This window comes from Echiichthys vipera (genome assembly GCF_963691815.1).
Source record: "Echiichthys vipera genome assembly, chromosome: 4".
Lineage (NCBI taxonomy): Eukaryota > Metazoa > Chordata > Actinopteri > Perciformes > Trachinidae > Echiichthys > Echiichthys vipera.
Window position 1 is genome coordinate 31979100 of NC_139829.1, and position 11006 is coordinate 31990105.

At 42.2% G+C, this 11006-nt stretch overlaps 1 protein-coding gene across 1 annotated transcript; it reads right to left on the reverse strand.

Moving 5' to 3' along the window:
• Positions 1–521: 521 nt before the first annotated feature.
• On the reverse strand, positions 522–10440 carry fgf17 (fibroblast growth factor 17; the record flags this gene model as incomplete). The annotated part of the gene is made up of 5 exons (XM_083912252.1): positions 522–812; positions 4865–4971; positions 7936–8113; positions 10266–10302; positions 10409–10440. The coding sequence occupies 5 exons, from the start codon at positions 10438–10440 to the stop codon at positions 522–524; spliced, it is 645 nt and encodes a 214-aa protein (XP_083768378.1).
• Between the last annotated feature and the right edge of the window lie 566 nt (positions 10441–11006).

Here is an 11006-nt window from a genome sequence, read left to right on the forward strand (position 1 = left end):
AGCAAACATTACAAACCGCTTCTACGTCACTTCGTAGATTTTCCAAGAGGTCGGAGCATTGTTTTGTGTCCCCAGCATTAAATAATGTGTAATAACAACAATAATAAGCTAAGATATGAAGCTGAATGTGAAGTCGAGGTGGATTTAACCTTGAAGATGCTTCTTAATGGTGTTAGTAGTGTATTTTTATTCACTGTTGGTCCTCTGAGCAGTGTTTTAACCTTTGGTCATGTGATAGGAGGCGCTGAGTCACGCCGCAGCTTGTCACTAACCACCCGAGTCGCGCTGCGCCCTCCACCCCTCGCAGCCCTTCCCCAGTCAACACATACGCACAGGACGATTAAATATAATCCATCTTCTTTACTCTCTTTCACTATTTACACATGAGCATTTTACAGCAATAGCACTTAAGGTCCGTGGCGTTTGAACCGCCCCCTGCCCGTCAAAAATATACAAAAATAAAATCCCATCTGTTCCTCCCCGTGTCACAGCTGTCATCAGTCCGTTTCTTCTGCTGCGCGTTAGGAAGAGGTCCCTGATTTCCTGTTCCGCTTCGCCCGACGTGTGGCCGGAAATCGGATGAACTCAAAGTGTTTGCTTTGGTCCATGTTGGGGAAGGGAGGCGGGCCCGTGTGGAGCCTCTTGATGAAGTGGACCTCCCTCTGGTTCTCCCTCGTCCTGGACGCCTTGATGGGCCTCCCTTTCCTGGTGAAAGCCACATACCAGCCGTCATACTTGGCATTCTGGAAGGCCGTGTAATTGTTCTCCAGTACGATCTCCGTGAAGATACAATCCCTGCTCCGGCCGTTGGGCTGCGTGGGGAGAAAGAAAAGGTTTTCAGATAGAAGCATTGGGTTCTGATTGTTCTTGATGTGAGACTGTCAACGGTTTCTTTCTGTTACACATGAGAAGCTGAAGTTATAAACAACAAAACAAAACCTCCCTTGGTTCAATACATTCAGGGGTTTTGGTGCTACAGTCTTACTTGGTCTGGTAAGTAGCTTATGGTGGCTAATGTTAGCTAATGTTAGCGATCTTTTGGGACTTTTTATCTACAAACTCTGGTGTAAAATCCTCCTTTTTCGGCAAATACACTCATCAAATAATCCATCGAGGCAATTTTTTTCGTGTAACGACAACTAACAGAGAAATCTTGCTAACAGTCGCTAACAGCCGAATGCGGCTAACACTGATTAGCTCGGGGCAGCACTGCTAAAACGTCTTTTTTAACCACTAGTCCTGCTGAAAATAACAGCAAACCTCTGCAGCAGCATGAGAAGAGTCCCTACACACAAAACAAAGCCCCAATGGGCTCCTTCCTTTGGGATTGACCTTGGTAATCCACTGTAATGGACTTTACTATGAGAGGAGCTGGTACAGGGGCCAGTAGGTAAGCTGTTATTTTCAGCAGCATTAGTGGTTAAAAAAGACCTTTGAATGCCTTCACCGTGCTGCCCCGAGCTAACCAGTGTTAGCCACATTCGACTGTTAGCGACTCTCCAGGATTTCTCCGTTAACAGTTGTCTCGATGGCTTATTTGATGAGTGTATTTGCCAAAAAAGCCCCTGGGATGATTTTAGGCTAGCAGTCAGTTAGCTTAGTAGCCTGGCTCTGTCCAAAGGTACCAACCAGCACCTCTTCAACACACTAGTTAACATGTTATATCTCAAGTTTTACAGTTTCTAAAGCACCTAACACAGAGTGTCTTGAATCCAGAGGCCGGTAACATCTCAAAGAGATGTAAAAAGAGGCAGGCGCTAAAACGCAGCACATCAAACAGAGGGTGACCCAGAACATGTCCCCTTCAAAGTAAACTTTAATGGGCCCATCAGTTCTTATCCAGCTGTTCAGTCTGATGTAACACCCTTTCACAATAAGATTCCCGGGTCCAAACGCTCCGTTGGAACAAAACAGACACAACGGACGAACATGTGAACATTAAGATCACCTCTTTCATCAGTTAGACGTATTTTTCATCCATAAAAAAGAGGTAAAATGACATTTACGTTGTTTTTTAAAACTCAGATCTGTTCAAACTACGGGCAACACGGCACGGCTGCGTTGGAGAAACACGAGGTTTGGACCCAGAAATCTTATTTTGAAAGGGCGTCTGAACAGCCGGATTACCCAGAAGTGCTAAAAAGAGAAATATCCTTCTAAAAAAAGAGAAATATAACATCGATTCATGAACTGTCTCTCAGGTTTACTGGAGTCAGGAGCTGTTTGAGTGCACTTTTTAATCTCCAGTCATTAAAAAAGTACCGCGCTGTTGTTTACAGCAGCCACAGTTTCTACTCTCCTGAACCACGATGAGACCTATTATGACTTGTGTTGTCGGCCAGATATGTGAATCCATCTTTTCCATTTCCATCAAGGAAGTGGAGAGTTGACTTATGACCAGACATAGGCAGTGCATTATGGGAGAAGGGAAGGGAAGGTATTTTCCCCTCGCTGCTGTCAGCCGCGACCGATGAGACTGAGCGACTATCATCAGGGTTTCTGTTTTTCCAGCACATCACGTCCTGGGTTGACTGACAAGTTGTGAGACTACAATGGCAAAGGATGGAGGCTCTGGTGTGGGAGCAGTGTGTGTTTCTGCTGCTGTGGGATCTGATAAGGTCAGGAACACACTGCAAACCCTCTGAGGAAGAACAAGCTCTTATGTGGATTTAGATCTTTTTCCCACAAATGGTAAATGGACTTATAAAGCGCCTTTCACACTGTGCCTCCGTCCCGTGCCCCGTGCTTTAGGGTCCTTGTCCCCCCCCTCCAGGCCCGTTTGTACTCACACTGCCTGGGCCTCGCGCAAATGCTTCTTGCCTGTCCATACGTCATCACGCCGTAACACGTCACACGCATTGTGCATCGTGCTCATGCTCGTACACGTGCGCACGCTCGTGCTCGTACATGTGCAAACGTGCTTTACAAAAGCCCATCTCTCCCAAACGGGCCGTGGACGGCAAGCGTGCCGCTCCTAGACGTGGTACAGTTGCACTCACACTGGTTAAACGAACTAGGCTTTACCCGTAGAACCTGTTTTGGCCCGGTGCGGATAGACAGTGTGAGTGCGCCCTGGCTACTCAAGCTGCTTTCACAGTGTTTGTCACATTCCCCCGTTCACACAGACATTCACACTGATGGCAGTGGACATCTACAGACCATCTAATGTAACCATTCACACCACATTTACACACCCATGCGCAGAACGGGGAGCAATTCAGGGTTCACTGAACACTTCGACATGAGGACCGGGGGAGCTGGGGATCGAACCAACAATCTCTCGAAAGGAGGACGAGGTGCTATCTGGAGAGCTTGGTGTCCACTCACAGAGCTGGTATGATTATAAACAAACACCTTATTTCTTAAATTAACTCTGATTGTTTGGGACTAAAAGAAAAAACGCTCGTACTGACTCAAACTGGAATCCCTCATCAGCCTTTCAAAAGCAGGATTAAGGACTTTTTGAATACATTTTACATTTTAAATGCTGTTTTATTTTGTTGGTCTATCATTTTTAAGCTGTGTGTCGTGCTTTAGTTGTGTGTTGTTTTGGTTTTAAATGTGAAACTCGTGCGTTTACGCTGCCAGGACTTTAAAATAAAGGGTTTTAAATAAAGTAAACGGGAATTTTCCTGGTTAAATAAGTTAAATAAAGGGGAATGACAAATGAAAACTGAGATGATTTCATGCAATCACTTACATATATATATACAATTCCCCTGCTTGTCAAACTATAACTCCGATCTTGTCCCAGTTCAGTAATCCAGCCCTCAGTAGTTTTCCATTGCTCCTGCCTCTGCCCCACTCAGCCTGTCAGCCACACCCACCTCATCACTCACCTGTGCACACAGCTGCCTCTCATCACATGCAATCAGCCCAGCACATAATCACCAGCTCCACACTCACTCCTCTGCCAGATTGTTCTATGCCATGCGAGACTTTCCAGCGGTCTTCTGCCTGTCTTCCCCGTACCGACTTTGCCCGTCCCTGAATCCCTGCTTCGTCTGCAGCCTGGTAAATAGACCCTTCTGTCCCTGACCAAGAGTTTAGCTTCTCCTCTCCTGATTCCTGTTTGCCGTTTTCTGAACTGTTGGCCTGTCTGAGGGCGCACTCACACTGTCCTTCCACACCGCGCCCCGTGCTTTAGGGTCCTTGTCCCCCCCTCCAGGCCCGTTTGTACTCACACTACCTGGGCCTCGGCGAATGCTTCTTGCTGCCTATACGTCATCACGCCGTAACACGTCACACGCATTGATGACGTCATGGCGATGCGTGGCTTTGTTTCCAGATCTTTCCGTAGACCTCTGAGTTTTTGTGCGTCTTGTCGACTGTTTTTGAATCTTTTCATCGACCAAATCTGCAGTAAACACTCCACCTCCGCATCACACCAACGTGAACCTTTCACCGCCATTGTTTGAAATGTCCGCGCATGGTCCCTCCTTCTTTTTTCTATGTCCCAACAGGCGCACAGGAAATGACCTCAGAACCGCCGTAGGCCTCGTGCTCGTACACGTGCGCACGCTCGTGCTCGTACACGTGCAAACGTGCTTTACAAAAGCCAACCTCTCTCAAACGGGCCGTGGACGGCCAGCTGGCCGCAGCCCGTTTGACGCAGAGCGGGTGCACTCACACTGGTCAAACGAACTAGGCTCTACCCGAAAAACCTGTTTTGGCGCGGTGCAGAAGGACAGTGTGAGTGCGCCCTGAGTAAACCGTTGAACTTTACCACCGTTTCTGAGTCCTTTGTGCTGCAATTGGGTCCATACACCACCTGTTACACATTCCATTTTGGATTTTTTAAACAGTTCCACACTGACTCGAGTCAACACGAGGCCAACGATCCCCTCGCTTGTGTCCACCGTACCTTTCCAACGAGTTTCCCCCGCCGGTTCATGCAGAGGTAGCGTCCACTTTCTGCACCCCGGATTCTCACTCGACTGCCGAAGGTGTCCGTCTCCACGAAGAGACGAGCTGCGGAGAAGGAGAGGACAAAGTCAAGGAGACGGAGGGAAAAACGCGTGAAGACAAACAGGACGAAGACGCGGTGACACCAGCAACCGCACGCACGCTCATTCCTGTCTCTGTTTTTAATGATGTTGCTATTTCTTCGGCTTAAATCTTTTTGCTGACGCAGATGCTCGAAGAAGCACAACTGTAAAAATCGACACATAAAGACACCATCAGCAAGAAGCATTCACCGAGGCCCAGGTAGTGTGAGTACAAACGGGCCTGGAGGGGGGGACAAGGACCCTAAAGCACGGGGCGCGGGACGGAGGCACAGTGTGAGTGTGTCCTTGTACTCACTTAGGCTTTTTAGGCGTTTTAGACTTACTTAGGGCGCCCTCCCACTGTGCCTCCGTCCCGTGCCCCGTGCTTTAGGGTCCTTGTCCCCCCCTCCAGGCCCGTTTGTACTCACACTACCTGGGCCTCGGAGAATGCTTCTTGCTGCCTATACGTCATCACGCCGTAACACGTCACACGCATTGATGACGTCATGGCGATGCGTGGCTTTGTTTCCAGATCTTTCCGTAGACCTCGGAGTTTTTGTGCGTCTTGTCGACTGTTTTTGAATCTTTTCATCGACCAAATCTGCAGTAAACACTCCACCTCCGCATCACACCAACGTGAACCTTTCACCGCCATTGTTTGAAATGTCCGCGCATGGTCCCTCCTTCTTTTTTCTACGTCCCAACAGGCGCACAGGAAATGACCTCAGAACCGCCGTAGGCCTCGTGCTCGTACACGTGCGCACGCTCGTGCTCGTACATGTGCAAACGTGCTTTACAAAAGCCCACCTCTCCCAAACGGGCCGTGGACGGCAAGCGTGCCGCTCCTAGGCGCGGTACTGTTGCACTCACACTGGTCAAAGGAACCAGACTTTACCCGTGAAACCTGTTTGGGCACGGTACGGAGGCACAGTGTGAGTGCGCCCTAAATGCAGATAAGATGATGCTTTGTTTTTGTTTGTTTGTTGGTGGTGTGTGTGTCTGGATGGTGTCTTTATGTGTTTACATGTATATCGGGGATGGAAATGTCAACTTTTCAGACCAGGTGTTGTTCTTTTCTCGCTGTGCTGGTGGTGTGTTTGTGTGTCGCTTGTTTTTTCTGATTGCTGTGGTCTCTGGGGGGAAAAATGCATTTTTACTGTCAAGTTGTCGGATGTATTGAGTATTGTTTGTTGGGATGTGGACCCCAGGGAGACAAGCAAACTCCTTTAATACAAGTCAAACTAATACGAGCCCTGAGACGCCCACTGACCCAGGGAGCCTCCTGAAGTTATACCTCCAACAAATGACTAAACAAATGTTATCACTCCACATTAAAGAGCCGTAGTTAAAGCAGAATATACGTCCTGCAGTCAGTTACGGTCGTCGAGCATCACAACAGCCTTGCGTATTGGGGCTGCGGAGACAAAGGCTGAGTCCTAATCAGCCGCTAATTTGCCAGACGATGCCTTCATGGATCCAGCAGGGAGGCTGCATTAACATACAGGTCACAGAGGGGGGGGGGTGCAGGGCTGCAGGGGCCCGGGGACATCAGCCCCCCGCGGGGAAACACTGTCAGGAAACGCTGATGGAGGATTTTTTACTTGGTTTCTTTTAAAGAATCTCTCGACTTGTTTTTAGGGTTTACGGCAGACGCACGCACTTTTGTTTACTAACGATAAACACAGATTTAATCTTTATTTATCCTCCGTACAGTTCTCTACGCATGTTTGATTTCATTATCCGCGGATTTAATTTGACCTGTGTTATCATCTCTACTTAATATTTATTTAACTAAGAGTTTATTGTTTACCTTCTTTTACTGTTTAAGGTCAACATTCAACAATAAACTCTTAGTGAAATAAATGTAAAGTAGAGATAAGAACACAGATTATCTTTCTAATCTGAGGTTTTTCTGTCATGGTGACATTTTTTAATTCAATTCATTTCAATTAATCACCTTAAAAGTGATGGTTTTATGTTATAAACAACTTCAATTGCTGTGTTACACCAGAAGGAAAATAAATTAAATTATAATTATATTCTAAAGCTAATGCAGAAACAATTTAAAGCATTTAATCCAAAATTAAAGCACTTTTCAAACCTTGAAGACACTCAAATTCAAGCTTTTTCAAGGATTTAAAGCACCCGAACATACCCGTGTATGCATAATTATTATTATTAATAACACTCTATGACTTATTATAAGTCACAAATGTCACTTTTAAAGGCACGTGCGTGACACTTTTTGATGTTTTTGAGTGACTTCTTCTTGATATTCTGCAGGAAAATCTACTTTTAACAACAATTTCCTTTCTATGAGAGATGTTTTAGACTTTACTTTATTTATTTAGATAAATATGAGTTAGAAATTAACAAAGTGACTCAATTTCTTCACAAAAGTCACTTTTAAAGGCACGTGCGTGACACTTTTTGATGTTTTTGAGTGACTTCTTCTTGATATTCTGCAGGAAAATCGACTAAATTGTCACAAGGATCTTTTTAAAGTTATTTTTTCAGTGTAATTATTCAAAATTAAAGCACTTTGCAAACCTTAAACACTAAAATTCAAGCTTTTTCAAGGATTTCAAGCACCCGTACAAACTTGTGTGTACAGAAGTATTAAAAAAATCTCCCACCGTGACAGAAGAATCTTCTTTTTAACAACAATTTCCTTTCTGTGAGAGATGTTTTAGACTGTACTTCATTTATTTAGATAAATATAAGTTAGATGTTGAGTAACATTTACTCAATTTCTTCACAAAAGTCACATTTAAAGGCACGTGCGTGACACTTTTGATGTTTTTGAGTGATTTGTTCTTGATATTCAGCAGAAAAATTTACTTTTTTAAGTGCAAATTGTTATAAGGATCTTTTTAAAGTTATTTTTTCAGTGTTTTGCAAAGAGAAGGTGAGCAGCAGCAGGAGCAGGTCTGGGTTCAGCACTCACCGTACGTGTTCCCGTCCTCGGCGGTGGCGGTGACCCGTCGGCCCTGGATCTGGACGTGTTTCCCGCTGGTGCGGCTGTACAGCTGGTACACGCGGACCTGTCTGCGGCTGAGCTGGTCCGTCACTGCGCCCTGCGTCCTCACATACTGGTTAAAATTAGGAGACGGGTGATTCTCCCCCTTTTTTATGCAAAGGGAAAAATGAAATACATAATTTTTTTCTTTCTAATCTGAGATAAAGAAAGTGAAGCCAATCTTAATATAGATAAAGAAAAGTGAATTTAATCTTAATATAGATATATGGATAAAGTGAATCTGATAACCACCAGAACAGGGCGGACAGATCAGACACGGGTGCAGATCCAAGGGGGCGTGAAAAAAAGACCCTAAATTATTCAACAAATGTGTTTTCAGACATGAAAATATGTAAAAAGTTATAATTATGGGATAAATTTATGTAAAAAGTCATAATTATGAGTTAAAATATGTAAAAAGTCATAATTATGAGATAAAATATGAGAAAAAAGTCATAATTTTGTGATCAAATATGTAAAAAGTCTTAATTATGAGATAAAAATATGTAAAAAGTCCTAATTGTGATAACATGTTAAAAAAAAGTCAAAATCCTGAGTTTAAAATATGTAAAAAGTCTTAATTATGAGATAAAAATATGTAAAAAGTCATAATTATGAGATAAAAATATGTTAAAAGTCAATTATGAGATAAAATATGTAAAAAGTCAAAATTGTGAGATAAAAATATGTTAAAAGTCAAAATCATGAGTTTAAAAATATGTAAAAAGTCATAATTATGAGATAAAAATATGTAAAAAGTCATAATTATGAGATAAAGATGAGTAAAAGTCATAATTATGTGATAAAATATGTAAAAAGTTATAATTATGACATAAAAATATATAAAAAGTCAAAATCATGAGTTTAAAATATGTAAAAAGTCATAATTATGAGATAAAAATATAAAAAATTCGGATAATAATGAGATAAAAAATATGATAAAAGTCATAATTACGAGACAAAAATATATAAAAAGTCAAAGTCATGAGTTTAAAATATGTAAAAAGTCATAATTATGAGATAAAAATATGTAAAAAGTCATAATTATGAGATAAAAATATGTAAAAAGTCATAATTATGAGATAAAGATAAGTAAAAGTCTTAATTATGTGATAAAATATGTAAAAAGTTATAATTATGACATAAAAATATATAAAAAAGTCAAAATCATGAGTTTAAAATATGTAAAAAGTCATAATTATGTGATAAAATATGTAAAAAGTCATAATCATGAGTTAAAAATATGTAAAAAGTCTTAAATATGTGATAAAAATATGTTAAGTCTTAAATATGTGATAAAAATATGTAAAAAGTCAAAATCATGAGATAAAAATATAATTACCACACAGATGAAGTTAGAGGTCCTTTATAAAATATATAAATTATAATATATTTATATAATATACTGCGATACACAAACATGAGGGCGCTATTTCCACTTCTGCTGCTGTTTTTTTTCCACTTTTCTTACTTTAACAATCATTTATTATATCAGAATCAAAAATATAAATATAAATACTTTACTTTATAATCTGTGTAATAATTTAATACTACTTTAAATACAGGGTCCCTACACCTGTACAAAGGTCAAATTAAAGCACTTTAATGACCTTTAAAAGCACTTTAAATTCACTTTAAATGCACTTTAAATGCACTTTAAATGCACTTTAATGCACTTTAAATGCACTTTAATGCACTTTAAGTTCACTTTAATGCACTTTAAATTCACTTTAATGCACTTTAAATGCACTTTAATGCACTTTAAATGCACTTTAAATTCACTTTATTGCACTTTAAATGCACTTTAAATTCACTTTAATGCACTTTAAATGACCTTTTAATGCACTTTAAATGCACTTTAAATGCACTTTAACTGCACTTTAAATACACTTTAAATGCACTTTAACTGCACTTTAACTGCACTTTAAATACACTTTAAATGCACTTTAAATGACCTTTAAATGCACTTTAAATGACCTTTAAATGGACTTTAAATGCACTTTACAGCTGTAGTAAAATAACACATTTCTATGAATACACACATACTGAAAATGATTATTTCACATTTTCATTTCAGACTTAATATTATTTCTACTCTGATGCTATTTGTTGTGAAAGAAACGCAATGAAATTACAACTTTAAGCTGTTTAAAGCCCTTTACCCAAACATTTAAGCGCTTTTCAAACCTTAGAAACAGTCAAATTTAAGTATTTATATAAATATAAATATAAATAAATATGGTATAAAGTGCGCTTACCTGCGCGTGGCACCACAGCACGAAGAAATGAAACGATCTGCAGGAACAAAGAGGAAATAAAAAGCTGTTACCATAAATAAAAAGGGTCATAATGTGGCACTCACGGGTCTGCACGGGTCTGCACGGGTCTGCGGGCGCCTTACATGTAAACGCAGCGCCGGTTGATTCCGTACATCCTCCGGTTTTTATCTCATCCGGTGCGGAGAGCGCGTCTTGGGGCGGGTTAATCCCGGGAGGATGCGGTAAACGAGCCCAACGGAGCTGCCACAGTGTCGCGTGTGCGCTCCCGACCTGTCCATCCAACAGAGTCTCTGACACAACCCACTCACTCAGTTCCCCTCACACGGACCAGAACCCGGATCCGGCTGACTGAGTGCCGAAGAGCTCTCCAAAAGACCCGCGCAGCGCACCGGCACCACCAGCACCACCAGCTCCAGCACCACCAGCTCCATCCATCCTCTGCAGCCCCTCAGGTTTGCGTTGGCATCGCCGGGGTGAGTGTGAGGGATCCGCGGCTCGGTGCGCCTTTGCTCGGGTATAGGTCCAGGTTTTGTGAGCCCTCTGTGTCCCCGGGATCAGGCTCCAGCAGACCCCCTCCCTGAGCTCGCTCTCTCTCTCTCTGTGTGCTGTGGTTGGGCGCAGCAACAGGACCACTAATGATGATTCAACACATGCGTAAATATAAAGAAAAAGCACAAAAAAAAAAGCGCAAAGTTCAATTCCACATCCAGGTCCTAAAGA